The sequence below is a fragment of the Aulostomus chinensis genome, chromosome 19, assembly GCF_037954235.1.
Source record: "Aulostomus chinensis isolate RoL2024-O1b breed Wild chromosome 19, RoL_Achi_v1.0, whole genome shotgun sequence".
Classification (NCBI taxonomy): Eukaryota; Metazoa; Chordata; class Actinopteri; order Syngnathiformes; family Aulostomidae; genus Aulostomus; species Aulostomus chinensis.
In genome coordinates, this window is record NC_141338.1 from 1,473,305 (window position 1) to 1,491,067 (window position 17,763).

At 45.7% G+C, this 17,763-nt stretch overlaps 1 protein-coding gene across 5 annotated transcripts in view; it reads right to left on the minus strand.

The window, feature by feature from the left end:
* camk2b2 (calcium/calmodulin-dependent protein kinase (CaM kinase) II beta 2) overlaps positions 1–17,763 on the minus strand; it is a 35,130-nt gene that overhangs the window by 1,342 nt on the left and 16,025 nt on the right. For 2 of the 5 annotated variants that reach the window (XM_086188034.1, XM_086188033.1), the window contains exons 11-21: positions 16,350–16,433; positions 16,150–16,192; positions 15,386–15,457; positions 13,762–13,799; positions 6,512–6,580; positions 5,576–5,620; positions 5,079–5,127; positions 3,220–3,295; positions 1,584–1,678; positions 1,255–1,491; positions 1–728 (exon numbers count right to left, since the gene is read on the minus strand). The exon at positions 1–728 is cut by the window's left edge and continues 1,342 nt beyond it. In XM_086188034.1, the coding sequence (XP_086044160.1) occupies positions 1,256–1,491; positions 1,584–1,678; positions 3,220–3,295; positions 5,079–5,127; positions 5,576–5,620; positions 6,512–6,580; positions 13,762–13,799; positions 15,386–15,457; positions 16,150–16,192; positions 16,350–16,433 (807 nt within the window). In that variant the 3' untranslated portion in view covers positions 1–728; position 1,255. The remainder of the gene's footprint in view (positions 729–1,254; positions 1,492–1,583; positions 1,679–3,219; positions 3,296–5,078; positions 5,128–5,575; positions 5,621–6,511; positions 6,581–13,761; positions 13,800–15,385; positions 15,458–16,149; positions 16,193–16,349; positions 16,434–17,763) is intronic. The other 3 variants (XM_086188035.1, XM_086188036.1, XM_086188037.1) reach the window with 3 other exon arrangements.

Consider the following 17,763-nt stretch of genomic DNA (forward strand, 5'->3'; position numbering starts at 1 on the left):
CAAAGAGGGACGTGGCGCTACACTCTCATTCCCAGCTGCTAGACTTCCTCCTCGTCCTCTAAAACTTCCCCCCTTAGGTCGCTTCCTTGCAACTTGTGCCCTTTTCTCATGCTAGTTTTCAGGGTAATGTCTGACTAATTTACCAGGTTAAAAAAAAAGAATTACCAGACAGTTAACAAAACATACATAAAAATATGAAAAAAAGACTTTAAAAACAAGCCACCAAATCATATTTACAGGTCCGTGAATCGATAAATCTGAGGGTCGGATCAGTGACGCTGGATCTGACTTCTTGTGTTTAAATGCTTGTGAAAGGCGTCAACATATCTCTGGGTACGAGGGTCCCTATTGCGCTACGTCGCTTCAGGTGGGGGTCTGCAGAATGTTGAGTCATGGGGGTCCAGAACATGAAACGGTTTGAGAGGCTGTGTCTCAGGAGGAGGAGGGGGGAAGGCGCTGTCCAGGGGTGACCGACTGCAGCCGCGAGACCAAGGCTCAAGAGTCTGTCCAGTTAGTGGCTGACGGGCCGTCTGCTGTCGCCGTGGTGATGGAGAGCTGCGTCGCTGTTGACAGTCTGGTGTTGCGGGTGCGGAGGGGCAGAGAGAGAAGGGGAAAGTGGGTATGCAGAGATCAGGAGGACCACCGGGGTCCCACCTCCACCTCTCTCTCAGCGCTGATTCTGTCCTTCAGAAGACCCTCACGTTCGTCCCGGGTGACGGCTGCAGAACCTGACAACACACCAAGAGTTCCGTCACCATTTAGAGTCAGAAAAGTAACCGTGAACAATGGTGCTGGTTGAGAGTTCCAGGCTCTTATGACCTGAAACGTCCAGACAAGCCTGGTGTTTCTGAACATCTCCTCTTCAAACCTGAGAGTTTTCTCAAAGAAAAGAAAAACTAGACAGAATTGTTGAGTCCAACCTTTATTCCTCTGCCTCTGTAGCAGATTGTGACTTACAATGAAAACCAAAAGAAAACCTCAGCTCTTTGGATCCTACGTTAACTGACTTGCCTTTGTCCTTCTGTTCGGGGAAACCATTTTCAAAAATCGATAACCGCCTACAACGATGTTGCACCAGGCCTTCAAGGGACAAGCGCACAAGCGTTGACATAAAAGATATCAACAATGTTGATTCACAGTTAGAAACCGGTAGGACTTGAACTGCCTGACTCCTAATAACATGACGTAGCCACTAGTGGGCGCCACTAACCACCATATGAAGTGGCACCCGGCTGACTGTGGGGTATGTTGTACCTCAGCCCTGCAGTGGGGCGGCGGGAGCTCCCGAGCAGTGGAAGTGGACGTTTTGCCACCGGCTGTCTCTGCGGTGCCATACCCTGGTCTCTTCTGATTGGCTGGAGCGAGGACGGCCCTGCACGTCCACAAACTGCGTCAGGCGGATGTAGGCGATGCACGCAGCGTCGTCACCAATCATGTGTACATGGGGGTTGAGGATGGTGGTGTGGATGGGCTTGCTGTTCTTGGACAGGACTGACGTGGGAGACAGACCCAAGTTCACAACCACAGCACTTCAGTTCCACCACAGTTGACGCTAACCTAACAAGTTCAAATTGCAGACTTACGATTGTCAAAGTAAAATCTGTGGAAGTCCATCCCCTCCACCAGGTTCCCCAGACCCTCAGGCTCAAAGGAGGTCAGGCCGGGGTCACAGATCTTCCTGAAAAAAAGGAGAGAATTTGCAAAGTAACAGCGGCCTCTACTGCCACAAGGGGATAATGCAGGTTGTTCCTACATAAAATAGTGCTCATATCTGAGTGGCAAGAGTTTCTAATACTGATAGCTTGTTAATACACAAGTGCTGATCTCATTAATAACTGAGAACCAGAAACTGTTTTGTTCAAATATCGTAGATGACGATATTGGTCCTTAAAGGAACACGCCCACTCTTACAAAAGTCTTTCATTGTTCATCGTCCCCAGGCTAGAAGACAGAGACCCTCCTCTAGGGAGCTGAGACCCAGGCTAGTTAACTTAGCACAATGGCAGGTAGTGGTGGTGGGGGGGGGGGGGGGGGGGTGTTAGCATCAGCTAGCTCAGGTCCAGGCTAGTTAGCTTAGCACAATGGCTGGTAGTGTGGGGGGGGGGGTGTTAGCATCAGCTAGCTCAGGTCCAGGCTAGTTAGCTTAGCACAATGGCTGGTAGTGGGGGGGGGGGGTGTTAGCATCAGCTAGCTCAGGTCCAGGCCAGTTAGCTTAGCACAATGGCTGGTAGTGGGTGGGAAGTGTTAGCATCAGCTAGCTCAGGTCCAGGTTAGTTAGCTTAGCACAATGGCTGGTAGTGGGTGGGAAGTGTTAGCATCAGCTAGCTCAGGTCCAGGATGCTGGTGTGTCCAGCAGGAACCCTCCTCCTCCTCATCATCAGTAGCAGCAGTCGCTCTTCTAGTCCTCAACAAACCTTTGGTTCTGTTGACCCAAGTTCCAATGGAGCTTTGGAGGTGCTGCGTCAAATCACTGCTCCCAGTCAGGAAAGTAGTTCCGGCTACGTGTCTGATTCTACCACTACAACGTCTCCTCATGTTAACCTGGTATTCAGCACCAAGGTTACACACAACCCTCCTGATATTAATGCAGGCAGAGACGGAGCTACGCTAACACTTCCCACCCACTACCAGTCATTGTGCTAAGCTAACTAGCCTGGGTCTCAGCTTCCTAGAGGAGGGGCTCTGTCTTCTCTTGTGTCTGGGGATGATTGACAATTAGAGACTTTTCTAAAAGTGGAGGTGTTCCCTGTAGATTTTTAATCTCTTGACGACGTATTCATGACACACTCGCTCAACATTTAAAATGTCCAAGTTGAGATCAGGGATGCAGTAAAACTGTGTGACGCACCAGTTTGAGGCCGGTCCTGCAGGAAGTGCACTTGCTTCATGTTAAACGTAAAGGAATGAACGTCGTCAACATCATTAGTGTGTAATTTGTATTCCATGTTTGATTTTCATGGTAGAGGCAGGCTGTCCCCCCCCCCGCCCCCAATCTGGCCAGTTCTATTATTACACATGGTACTGTAGGTACAATGGGGATAAAAACAACAACTGTAATTACACTTTAATCTTTTAATACAACCGCACTTGTATGTCACTCAGATTAATGTTTTTTTTTCCTTCAGCCGATGGAGCAACAATCCTGCTTTTCCGACAGCGGCTGATGTTCCTGTTAAGAGGTTGTTTTTTTTCTTTCTGAATGTGAAGTGCGGGACTCACGCGTACGCCTCGAAGTCTCCATTGTTGACGGCTTCGATCAGCTGTTCGGTGATCTTGATGATCTCCTGTTTACGGGCTGCAGGAGGGGAGAAGAGTTTCAGGGTGAGAGGAAAGTGACGGTGGTGCCTGCTGTGACGGTTCATCCTCACGGTGAAGCCACTGGAGCAGGAACTCGTCCTCCGGCCCGCTGGAGTTCACACTCACCTGAGAGCTTGTTACTCATGGTAAATCTTATTAGTCATCTCTCGCTCATCCCAGTGTCTGAGTGGAATCTCCTCCATGCTGCCGCGCACATTCAACTACTTCAAAGTTGTGTTGTTTCCCTCCCCACCAGTGTTCCGCGCCTACATGTTCCCCATCTCCATCAACACGGAGCCGCTTGCAGCTCGCTGCTGCGCTGCTCTCCACCTCCATCCATCATCCATCATCTCTCCTGTTTGCATGTGAGAGTGCTTCAGGTCATCACGCTATTCTTGTCCCAGCCCTTTAGATGAGATTTACTGAGTCCTTCTCTCCTCGCTTCCTCCCGACACCGAGAGAGCGAGGGAGAGAGAGAAGCTTAGCTCGCTTTGATTCTCTCTCTCTCTCTCTCTCGCCCCCCCCTTACCAGGCTGCTCAAAGTGGGATATCACGAATCAACTCACAAATACAGATGGGGAGCCGGCCAATACCTCCAGGATGGACTGGTGTCAGCCGAATCCCTGATGCCAGCTGCTATCAGTCTGTCCCGTCTGTGTACTGTTGTGCTGTCCTGCACTGTTGTGTTGTGTACTTTGTTGTATGGCAGCTTAAAAGAACCACAAGTGCCTCTGAGGAGGTTCTTTTTAAAAGTCGAATCTATTTTGTGAAAGCTTTTGTCGCCTGTTACAGGTTCATTCGCGTTGGTTGCGTGTGATGAATGACTTCAGTTGTTGTGTGTTGTTGTACTGTAGTTACTTTTTCAGAAAAGTGATTTTTTTTTCTTCTTGACGCTACGACGACAGTCGTCAGTTATCAGCCACATTGTTAGTTTGAATCTGCGTGAGGGTGAATCTTCACTAACCGACTCTTCATAAATCCACAGGCCGCCAAATTCAGACAACTTGTGAATTTTGTGAATTGCATCACCAACACACAAAAGCAGTTAACAACAATGTGCCTACCGACAGTGGAGGAAGACAGACTGAAGGGAAAGGAAACACAAACACATTCATGACCACAACAAACAGCAAAATAAAGACAAGTTCCAGTTAACGGAGTTAATTTGTTGAACGCCTTTAAACAGAAACCTTTTTTTTTTTTTAAATCGAAAGAACTAGCAGCAGCAAACCTGCGCCATTCATCACCACTTCAGGCTGAAACACTCATGCACACATAATGTTTGTGATGAAGATGGTAAAACCAGATGATCAGGCAGGTCACGTGACAGCTAATGTTGGGGTTAGCAAACATGTTAAACATTAGCTCTGGTGCCTTAGCTGCATGCTAGCTTACTACTACTTTTGTGTAGCCTTATTAGATTGGTATTAGCTGAATATTTTTTGAAACACTTGTGTTTATCTTGTGGCCATTGCCACATTGACCCTTACTCATCCATGTTCCTATGGCGCCACCTGCTGGCTGACCTTAAAATGAGAGGAAGACTGAGTCAGCAGATAGCGAAGCGACAGATTAGTAGATTACGTCCACTGAGGTTGTGGTGTACATCCTCACCAGGCTGACAAGAGCAGGTACACACAAGGAGAACCAAGATGACGACAAGCATGGAGAAGGGGGGCAGGGACTTGCAAGAGAAGAGTTGTGATAGGTGAGTTCAGGGGGAGGGGCTATGTAATTTCAATGACAGGTCTCCCCAAATATGGTAAAAACAGAAATCCCACCTTTAACATCTTCATCCTCAATAGTTGTGTTGCTGCTGTCTGATGATTCCTGTAAGCAAAGAACACAAACACAAATTTAAATAACAAATAAACACACACTCTAGAGCTCCTGCCCCCCCCCCCCACACACACACACAAGCACACACACAAACAAATGCATGCACACAAGATAATCGAATCCACAAACTTAAACACCACAATTTTGCAAAATACATGAGACGGCAGCTGCTCCAGAGACACAGTCACTGCTACGGTCGAGCTGCAGCAGCAGCCTGACGGACGCTGAGCTCCACCGCTCTGAACACACAGGGGCAGTATAGGACAACAAACAGTCCCCCTCCCAACACCAACAGACACACACATACACATACTTACTCAACAAAATGCACAAATCCCTAAAAAAAAAGAAAAACCCTCAGGCTTTTCCGAATACCCACACAGATGGAGGGACGGAGTGAATGACAAGAAATAAAGGGATGGGAAGAGGGAGGATGTACCTTGATCCCATCTACTGGATTATGGATAACAGTAGTCTGAGGCTCCTGGAGGAAGAATGGAGAGAAGAGAGAGAGTAGGTGGAGGGATGAATGGAGGTCAAGAGGAGTGGGGGGGGGGGGGTTACAGGATGAGAGTTTGAAAGAAGACCGGCGGAGATGAAGATCAGCAGAAGAGGAGGAATGAGTCAAAGATATTAAATTCTGACTTAGAAAAAAGTTAATGGTGTAGAATGAGTTTCAGTCTCCCCAAAATTAATCCAGCAGATTATTCATACCAGTGCAGCACTTAAAGCTACAGTGTGTAACTTTCACTGCATTCATGGAGTCTGGTGACGCTAACCTGAAGGCGTTTTAGTTAGCAAGAGCAGGACGCTAAAATTAGGCCGACGGAGAATAATTAAGATGGCAACACTGTGCTGAAGATGAGGGCCGACACCAACTGAATCTGATACAAGTTTTTTTATTTTTAGCTAAAATTCTAGAACTGTATTAGCATTAGCTGATCGTCTCCAGTGCTGCGCACGTAGCAACGCCTGGGCAACACGAATGAGGCCAAGCATCCAGTCACAAGGATGAAGACCTACAGAGGCACTAGCTTTAGCTTAGCAAACTCCCACTTCACCTCCTTGACAGCTATGGTATTTTGATGAGTTGTTTGTATGCATTTGTATTTACACTTGTGGTGGTTGGACAGCGTCCTTGGTTTGGACTGGATCAAAATCTAGAACCTGAATGCATCTTGGGTCCATTTACATCTGTGTTTTCCCCTGATCAAGCTCTCCGCTTGGAATCCAATCACAACAACAAAACCCTATGTTCCTACCAGGTGTAAGTGGGCCCTGCGTCCTGCCTGAAACCACACTTGGTGGGCTGATACACACATCTACACACAGTGAGGTATGTAACGGACACACACGTGGACACAGAGCTGCATACCAGCGCAGCGGATGGGACGTTGCCTTTGGGACTGGTGACTATGCTGTTTCTGGTGCTGTTTGTCTGGGGCTGTCCGCAAAACACAGAGAGCTCGATTAGTGCGGCGCAGCACAGGCGAGGCGCCACCTGCTGGCTGTAAAGTGGTTGGTTACAGTGCAAGAAAAAGCAGCGTAATTAATACAGGTGAAACAGCAGAGAGATGAAAACACAGGAGCAGGGTGAAGTCATCGTCAGGCTGGAGCCAAAAATGTCCCCCATAATTCTGACCATCTAATTAAATAGAAAGGGTTTATAGAGTTCATTACGTTGGTTAATTTCGATCAGCAGCTTGGAGGTTCCAGCCTGTGCTTTTTCATTTGCTCTCACTGGCAAAGACGCTACTCGGCAGATGGCAAATTAAGCCAATGGCAGCTGTGCACCTCTGCAACATCTGTCAGATGTAAAGAAACAAGCATCACATCAGGATTTTTTTTTTATATAAAGCTACATAAACTCTGCCAATCTCTTAATGCATCCCTCCAGAACGTTCAACGGCCTCATTAAAGGAAGATGAGGTCAAAACGACAGAAGAAGACAGCACTTACGCAGCCAAAGAGCACGCTCAACGTATAGCTCACGCGCCCTGTTTCATAAGAGCCCAGACGTAACCCGCGCCAACGCCTCAATAACAGCACGCACAAACACAACCGACAGGCAGTTTCTGTTCTGAAGAACAGGACATCGCAGCTTCTCCACGCCAATTAATCATGCGTTTTCTGCTCGTTATTTTACCCAGCAAGGTGGCCTGTGACTAAAAACAGTTACAACTGAAGGAAAGACAGACAGAACAAACAGTCCTGCAGTGGATGCGGGGCCCCTGGAACATTTATGTGTGCTGAAATATGTTTTACATCATGGGCAGCAAACACCAATAGAGGGAGATGTAGAGCAGATATGGAGCGCGTAAGAACGTTCTTTTAAAACTGAGCACGTTAGCTTAATGTACATGTACAGGTACACACATTGTCATGTGATGAAACGACTAACGACTGTAATGTGCTGCATAACTGCACTTTATTATCGTTTAAGTCAGACTTAACCAAGATAGACGTGATATTTTAGCTGTCCAGCTAGCCAGCCAGCCACCACGACCCTGTCAATTTATGTCAATTATTACTGCCCAGTGAAAAGTAATTTATACTTCAGTTCAGTGTGAATTCATAAAAAGTACATATTGTGACCACAACAATGCAGTAATTGAGTGTATTACCATTAATTGTAGGAATGTTTCTGTCTACTTGGTGAGTACAAGTACTGTATTCTCCCTAGTTAGCTCAGTTTTTACTCCCCATCAACTCCTGAGGTATCTGGCTCATTAAGTTTATGCTCATGTGGATTAAAAAGACAATGAAATACTTGTGGTCTGGCTATTTAGCGGCTAACTACTCCGCTAAAGTCCCGGCCTGGTTGCCAACTGTCTGCCGTTTACTGCTGCGCTGATGGCCTACAGTGGCTTTTAAGGGCCTTTTCCCTCTGAAAACGGCTGCCTGCTGCAGCTCAAAGCAATACTTTGACATTTGGAAAGTCAAGAGGAGCTGCAAGATTAAACATCTGAAACATAAACTGGAAGTCTAGCAAAGTAAATACAACGTACTTGAGAGGACAATCTGGTGGGCAAAGAACCAAGTCAGTCAAGGTAGGCCAGCCAATAGGCATGCAAACGACACAGGACACAAGCTGACATGTTGGAGGCATTTACAAACTAGTCCTGCTAAAAAAAAAAAAAGACCTACAAATTTTATGCATAAACATACTGAACAACCTGCACATCAAAAAGATCTATGTTTATCGATATTGCTGGCACTAGCAGGTTAGTGCAGCAATGAGTGAGCAGACAGTGGGAGAATACTAACAAATTCAGTAGGGTTTGCCACGGTACACGGCGCTAAGACAGGAGGGTGGAGTACGTGCAGTAAGAGATGGAGCGATGTTAGCATAGCTAGCAACAAGCTAGCAACAGGATCATTGGACTTCTGGTAAGAGTTTTCCAGAATAAAGCTCTCATAGTTAAAGCTGTCATATGGCACACAGTCACATCCCTTCTAGCGACGACGTTTAGGCCCGTTTTCATTTGGGAACAAATCTGCAACCTGAAACAGGAACAGAACCGTTTTTAAAAAGGTTTGACGGCTTTGACATCGTAGTGTAGAAGCAGTAGCTCGGGTGCAAAGACACAGAAGTAACAAAAGCATTTTAATATGAAAAAACACATTCAAGTGGATTTAAGCAGAAAACCAGAATGCTGCCCTGGTCAGCAGTCACCAGCTATCATCAACTCTCATGTCAACTGTGGGTAAATAAAACACGCATTTGCCCAGAAACTGTCCGGCTTCCAGAGGCTGAAATAAATTCATTCAGTTCTGCTGAGTAAATATTTAGCAGGTTTGAAGTTTGATGTCTTTTGACTCACAGCTCAATATATCAGTGTGAACTGTGTGTGTTCCTCAATATTGATCCTCATTTAGGAAATACGAGAGCAGTTACCCTAAATAACCCAGCAGGGTTTTGATTTAGTTGAAGAAAAGCGTCCATTTGTTACCATGACTTCACTCATAGAGCCACCTGTTGTAATTGCCATTCCTGTTGCGGGACGGCAAAGCAGTAAATCACAGCCGTTACATAAGGATTGATTTGAACTTGCTGTGAGCTATTGCACTTTCTTGGAAGGAAAGAAAGAGAGGAAATGACTGGGAAGAGAGAGGAGAGTGTGAAGCTGAGAGGGAGGAGGGCGAGGGCTCGACTCGGCTAATGCACAAATACTGAAATAGCTCTGGGGTTGTGTGCATTCGTGTGACATCAGGGTGCAGCAAAAGAGAAGCTGTGATTATGTAATGATAGATTAATCATCTGGTGGGAAATAATCTGAGATTAGCATCAGGCTGCCCGAGTTGGGGGGGTTGGGGGGCAATTTTAAGGTATTTGTACCACTCTGCCATTGCAACATTTCAGAGGGAGATATTTTTCTCTACACATCTAGCATTTTGCTTTATTAATGAGCTCAAAGCTGTAAAAATCAGATTTGAATCATTTCTGATGTCAGTTATTTTTCACCCCTTCACTTTCCAGGTGTCTTTCTTTCAATAAATATTAAGCAATTCCAATACATCATCTAAATATTAAATGGATTAAAAGACTAAAAATCTAAACTGTGTTTTTTCCTTCATCCCACAAATCAGATTTATCTGTTGTCCCACTATATAGGATAGAAGTATAAACTGTACAGCTCAAACTAGCTAACGGTGTGAGGCAGCTCACACATTATACTATTACTAAAACTAGCTAACTGTACAGCTCAAACTAGCTAACGGTGTGAGGCAGCTCACACATTATACTATTACTAAAACTAGCTAACTGTACAACTCAAACTAGCTAACGGTGTGAGGCAGCTCACACATTATACTATGACTAAAACTAGCAAACTGTACAGCTCAAACTAGCTAACGGTGTGAGGCAGCTCACACGTTATACTATTACTAAAACTAGCAAACTGTACAGCTCAAACTAGCTAACGGTGTGAGGCAGCTCACACGTTATACTATTACTAAAACTAGCAAACTGTACAGCTCAAACTAGCTAACGGTGTGAGGCAGCTCACACGTTATACTATTACTAAAACTAGCAAACTGTACAGCTCAAACTAGCTAACGGTGTGAGGCAGCTCACACGTTATACTATTACTAAAACTAGCAAACTGTACAGCTCAAATGAGCTAAACTGTTAAGCTCAAACTTGCCAATTGTTGAGCTCAAACTAGATACCTGTGAAGCTCAAACTAGCTAACTGTTTGAGGCAGCTCACACGTTATACTATTACTAAAACTAGCTACCCTTACAGCTCAAACTAGCTGACTGTTAGGCTCAAACTAACTAAAGCCTGATTTATGCTTCTGTGTCGTGGCGACGCCGTACCTACGCCGTAGCCCCTACGTCGTCATTGTGCATTTATAGTTCTGCGTCGAGGGAACGCGTTGCTCTGTAATTCACCGCCAAGCCACTAGAGGGGTGTGGCTTTATCTTTGTATGGTTTTGGGGGACTCTTGTCGAATTCCTTAGTTTTCTTCCGGTCATAGCACATGGGTCAGAGACAGAGACAACGATGGAAGTTGTAAGGTGGTCATAGCTGCGAAACTCCTCGATAACTCTTTCTTCGGCTTGGACCATTTTTATTTTTGCGTGTTGCTCTCACCACAGAAACTTTAAAAATGGCGGTGTTGTTGTGCTGAACCGGAAACGTCGTGTGAACGGACCAATCACAGTCCGTTGACGTTCACGTCACTGCGCGTCGACGTGACGCGTAGTCAGGATTTTTTGGAGGTGCACATCGGGCTACGGCGTAGGGGTCTGCGTTGACGGTGTAGGTACGGCGTCGCCACGACGCAGAAGCATAAATCAGGCTTAAGTGTGGGGTAGCTCAAACAAGTTAAGCTATAGCTAAAACTAGCTAACTGTAAAACTCAAACTTAAACTTATTTATGTCGTTAGCTAACTGTGAGACGTAGGTCAAACTAGCGAACTGTACAGTTCCAACTAGCTACATGTATCGATCAAACTAGCTAACCCCAGGGCTCAAACCAGCCAGATATGAGTAGTACAGTAGGTCAAATGAGCTAAAATTATAAAGTATTTCTACTTTTTATCTCACTGTGTTTAAATGTGCTAAAAGGGTAATTTCCTTTGTTAATGAACCCAGTTCTGGAGGCCAGTTTCCTATACCCGGTAGATGTAGAAATATCAAAGGAGTATTTTTATACACTGCACTTTTACTTGAAGTAAAAGATGTGAATATTTCACCACTGAAGACATGTGCCATTCAACTCAACTTCAGGGTGTCTGATAACAAGTTGAACTGTGGTGTGTTCATTAAAGAGCACTCACACTGACTCACGCAAACACACATGCATGACAACACAACAGAAAACACACACATACTCACACACATACCACTGTACACAGAAAAGAGCTCCGCCCGACAACAAACACCAAGGCATCAGAGGTGCATCAGCGTCGGCAGTCTTATCCGAGTCACTGCAGAGTCTCACGTCAGTAATGAAAAGTGCAGCGACCATTAATGAGCTTTGGCACTGGCGAGGACTTCTGGAGGGAAACGTCTGCAGTGGGGTGATGCAAAGTGTCACCGGTGCCAAGCTGAGGTGTGGGCGAGAAGAGAGGAGTTTGGGCTGACCAGACATCTTCAGGATGTCAGTACCGTGTTTGTTACTCTTGGTAAGAGTAATTTTAAATTCATCTTCAAAAGTATACAGTGGGTTGTTTTTTTTGAAGTGCTGTCACAGCCAGGTGACAAAGGCTTTTTTCACTTTTTGTGAGAGGAAAAAAAGATTGTGCATTCTGTATGACAACATTTGATCACGCGGTTAATTTGTGATCTTTTACAGCCCATAACGTCACGCTTTTAAATGAAGGCTACCCATGATAAATCAGATCGCATTCGCACCACAAATGAACCACTCAGCAGTCTGGAGGTGTACTGGGACCACCAACAAGAGGGTGCACAGCCCAGTGGGACAGCAGAACTACACTGCTGTGTTCACACCTGCCCAGATGAACCACGCTGAGGTGGAAAATGGTCCGGTCACCTGTTAGCATGGCTAAGATGACATTAAAAAGTCCGATGGTTCGGTCCAAACATGGAAGGTATCAAGGGTCCTGTCACATCCACCACCTTTGTTCCAAAAATGTCAGACTACACGACTTTCCAGTTGGATCGAAATCAAAACTCCCCAGACGAGAACAGTCAGGTTCTCGTCTTTATATGGAACCCATGATAGGAACTGAACCAAACACAGTGCATTGTGGGGGAAGCTGCAATGTGACCACAAATGACACTGAAATGTTACAAGGATTGAAAAAAGAGCCGCTAATGTCGCAGTTTATGAATATAAAACACTGCAGCCTTTATTTATTCCAGTTGTGTGGATGATCTCTTTACGGTTTAATTCAAGTAGCGGCAGGTGATGTGTTTACAGGTGCTGACAGTGACGCGAGCAGACCTGATGAAACGTCTGCTGTCTACAGGTCTTCAGAAAGATCACCTACTCTGGCGGGACGACACATTTCCACTATCACGCGGGATAATGAACATCATTGTCTCATGTAACCTGATATAATCGCACAGTGAAAAATGTTCTCCTGTCGTGTGACAATTCCGCTGCTTGATGCCCGCAAATATGACAACAGAACGCTCGCTGGCGCCTCGATGTAAACGTCATGGCGAAGAGAAAAAAGTGCCGTTGCTGCTGTCAGGTAGAACAGCAACTCGAGGAAATGTTCAGTGGCCTTTTTAAAATGTCCTCGAGGGAAAACCATGGCAGAGTCGGGAGGGATAGATAAGAGACACATGAGCTATGCTAGGCTAACATTTACCTGAAACATTAGTATTCAGCTACAGTAGCATCAGGTTACACAACTGTATGTTTTACACAATCAGCAACTGCTTTTTTTTCGGTTTGTAGTTCTTTTTTAATCTCAAATCAAAGTGTTTGTGGATGCAGCTGGATAAATTAGACGAGAATCATACCTGACGATGTGTTTGAGAGTTTATAAAAAGACATTTTTGGATGGTTTAGCTGTTGTTAGCCGTCAGTCTCCATTAGCTTCGAGCTAAATACGTGTGGCTGGCTCTTTCTACATTCTGGAGTCACTGAGAAGTGAAAAAAATGTCACTGTGAATTCAAGACTCCTATTAGTCAATATTTTGGAGGGAAAATACACTTTTTAGTGAAATATCTTCAAGTTTGATTGGTTTTAAAGTTTTGTTTTTTGATTTTTACAAATGGTGGAGATTCAGGTGAACTACGAGAGGAGAATCCTGTGTCCACAGGCACTTAATTTGATCAGAATTACCTTCACTCAGTGACTCTTTCTGGGATGCTCCTATAAAAGCAGATTACCTGACAATCACAAGGCGAAGGAATAAAGTCAAGGGCAAAGTGACGATGTAAAGTTCTGATGCACCTCTAAGCTAAAATAGCCAAGTATCTCAGAGAAGAGCAGGACAGACGGTGACATTGTGCTTCAGCAGTGCCTTTAAGGCCAAAAACAACCTGAAAAATATTAAAGTTAAGGGCTTGAGAGAGTCAGAACACCTCGAATCTTCCTTCCGTTGGTAGAGACATTGATAGAAGTGAAACATTAGTGTCCAAAGGGCAGCCAAGGACACGAGGAGGAAACGATGTGAGCAAGAAGCTAGCTTACCTTGACATCAGCCTTCTTGTTGAGGAGACTCTTGGCTGCTGCGGAGAGGCAGAAGGACACGCCCTCAGATGGAAGAGTACACATCATACACCTTCAGATGGCCACAGCTCTAAATCATGCATGCGTCGACTCATAAAAGCACTCAATATCTCAAAAATGACCATGCAGACCACACAGCTCGTGAGTGACAGAGCTCATCTCTCCCCATTTCCTTACCGCCCTTCAAACAGAGAAAAACAAAACTCGTCCCTCCCTCTAAAAAAAACCCTCCCTCCATCCAGTAAAAAGACATTAAAAATCCAACGAATAAACTCTCTCTCTCTCTCTCTCTCTCTCTCTCACACACACACACACACACACACACACACACACACACAAACACCAACCCTGATCCACTGCCCAAAGCTTTAGATAAGCAGATAGATAGGCAGAGGGCATCAGGCAAAGAAGTGTAACTGATTCTCCATGTAATCCCAAATACACTCACACACAGGCAGCGTGAACGGTGGATTAGGAGCAGCGGCGTGAGGCGGGTGAGATGCAGGTATCTGATAATGGGTTGGCTAATCTCAAGAGCAGGCCGGATTACCAGCGGGTTCATTGATCGGTTGGAAGTGTAAACAACAACAATAGAAGGGCATCGAAATCCAAAAACTCCCAGAAGCCTTGAAACAAGCCGCCGGGAAATAAAAGAAAGGAAGGAAAATGACTTTGTGGAAACTCTTCATCTCTCCCCCTTCCGTCCGTCAGCAGGATTAAGAAGAAAAGAGGAAGCCAAATTTCACCAAACTTGGTGAACAACAATAAACTTTTTGGTCCAGATCTGTTGGATAAAGAGAGCAATGGACCTTTTCTGAGGTTCGGCTGACGTCTGAAGTGTCCTCACATGCCTCAAAAAGCTGGAGATGGATTTGGGAGTAAATTTGGTAAAACGCTAGAACTTTGAAGAACGATCTATCAGAGTTTTGAATCGAATCAGAACCTGATCAAGTTGTCTCAGCGTCTGTACACCAAATCCAAAGCTAGAATACTGGGTGAGTCGAGCAACATCAGTCCATGTGGGGTCTAGGACTTAGATGGAATCGTGTTCACACCATGAAAAGGTTATTAAAATGACAAATAATTATGCCAATAAAATCTATCTTCAAACGAATCCACTAGGCGAGTTTAGGTTGTGGAGCGATGGAGACCGAAAAAGTTCTTGAGAGAAAAACACACAACTAAACGGTGGCGTTGCTCTTTCACTCAAACGTCCGATTTGTGCTTGGATGTCTTGCATCTTTCGCGAGCTCAGGTCTGTTAAACTGGAGTTGAAAAAGTTACGAGGCTCTAATCTCCTTAAACACTCCAAACCGCCACGTCCCTCCTCCTTCCCTGTAGGGCTTGTGACCACGCTGCCCCAGACGAGCGGCGAGGCTGCTTACCTTGGCCAACGATTGAGAAGCATTAAGGGTGACGGTGGCGGTGGCGGCGGCGGCGGCAGGGGGGTTTAGGAGGAGAGATTAAAACAAGCCGAGCGTTAGAGGAAGTGTGCTATGTTGTGACGAAGAGATTTAAATCATGTCTGCCACTGGCCTCCCGGCAGGAGAGGGTGCTGCAGCGCGAGGGACTGAAATGGGTTTACCTTGCTCTACGATGCCGGCGGTGGTCCCAGCCACAGCGCTGACAGCGGCGGGCGCCGTCGTCTGCCGGCCCACTGGAGGTAGATAGAATGAAGGTGAGAGGAGATGGATGGATGGAGCACAAACAGGAATAAATAATATGTTTGTTTACGTACTGAAGCCACACGCTGTCACACTTCTCAATCCCGGTACACCAGTAACAGTTAGTTAAAGCCTAGTTAGTTCTAAGAGCGCTGAATAAGCATAGCTAAGTATTTATTAATGTATTTATGACCTTTATTGTGAAGTGAAGAGCACGAATCCTTTAGTTTTTCCATCAGTCTTTGCTGTAAAGTGTAAACCATGAAGTCGAGATGAAAACCATCAGTAAAGGATTTCTAGACACGAGTTAACTGTTGATCAACAGCTAAATCAGCATTTACGAACTCTCAATGTTATTTCAACCAGACCGCTTTGTTTAGAATCATTAACCACTGACGCCAGCCAATCTACAGGGACTTGTTATCTTCCTTGTTGCTTCCCGACTCATCAGACTGCATCTCAAGCCTCTAACTCGTTTAAAAATGACAACAAAACTGAGAATTGGCCAATGAGTCACAAGAACCATGTCTCTGCTGCGTCTCCTGCTTCCTCTAACACGCCACCCATCGACATGCATGTGTGTGCATGTGTGAAAGCACGGCAGCGGACAGATGGCGGGCCATCCTGTCCTTGCTTGTCCCTCTCTGGGAGCTGAGACGTTCCCTTTTCAAGGAGAAACACTCACCAGAGAAGTTCCTAGAGACGAGCATGGTGGTCAAAATGGCTCCCTGTGGACGAAGTTGGAGGGGATGAGGGACAGGGAGCCAAAACACAGGAGGGGAGAGGAGGTGTGACAGGTGGACGGGTGCATGGACACGATTCGTTAGAGGTGCCATAAAAAAAATCAAATCCAACTGTAAGAAAACGACTCAGGCGTGTTCACACCTTGAGTTTCCTCCTGGCATTGAACTTCTTCAGGCACTCGACGGTCTCCTGTCGGTGCATCATGGAGGCCACCGTGGAGCGTTGCTGCGGGGGGACAGAGAGAGAGAGCCGCTGAAAATAAAACACTAGAATAGCAGCTCTGACACTGACAGCTTTATGTGGGCTGGAGCTGTCGGGGAGACTTGCATCTCTGGAATGCGTCAACGATAAGAAGTCTCTTTAGGAAACAACATTTCTGGCAAAACCCCCCCGAGCTGAAAAGACTCAACTAGGACTCACGATGCCCTGACACTCGCCAGCCATCCGAGGACTGCTCGCTCTTGTAACACAGCCCATGACACGAGCGCAGCTGGTGGCTGGAATAGGCAGTTCAGACACTGGTAATACAGGAAGTAGCAAGAGCAGAAACTACCGTACCATCCAAAGTCGTCCTGAAAAGCCAACTAGCTTCATAAAATGAAATGCAGTTGTCTGTCTGCAGTTCCAAATTCGTGTTGTAACAAATAAATTAAACTACAATAACAGTAAATTAATTAATTCAACTTAATCATGCAAAATATTTGGAATCAGGTCCAAAGCTACGATAGCTACAACAGCGGTTCCGGCTACCTTGCTAACCCAGGCAAATCAGCCAAACTGGCTGCTTCTTTTTTTCTCTCTCCATCAAAACTGGCCTTGTGGTGAGTTCATGAGCACCTCTGACGTGGGAAAACACATTAAATGCCTGTCAAACTAAATAAATCGCCGTGCTGTTTATTTGGGTCACACTCATTAGTGCAGATAGAGATGTCAAATGAAGTAAATTGTCTTCCTGGTTGAGCAAGTTTTTATGTAGCTAACCTAATTTTAGCATTGTGGCTAGCCTTGACCCACCTGTCTGAAATCAACTGAGGTACTGAGCTGCTTCACATACGGCGGGCAGGTCCCCCACGCAGCCAAATACCCACTTACACAACGATAAGTAATGGAGACTGTTGGCGCGTGGCTGAAGCTAAGTACTAGCAGAAGTTACAGAAGCTAATCCCTCACACACTTGCACATGTTTGAAGCAGATTGGGCAGCGATGTGGCAATGCTGTTTGTTAGCATGAGCTAGCATGCTGGCAAAATTTGTTTGAGTACATGTGCACGTACATGTACTGCGTCTTTTCATTTACGTGAACTGCATTCAGACCATTAAAACTAGCAACAACACTGGACTACAGATGTTGTGCTTGTTGACATGAAAATGTCAGCAGTACGGTTCTCTCCTCTCCCACTTCGTTACGCACGCGACCTCTTTTAAGGTCGTCCATTTCAACTGCACGAATCAAAGTCCAGGATGTGTTTGCTGTGGTTGCAGTCATGATATTTTTGCGGGCAGATGAAGGAGATTATCCCTTGGAGAGGTTTCTCTTTTGTGGAGCAACTTTTTC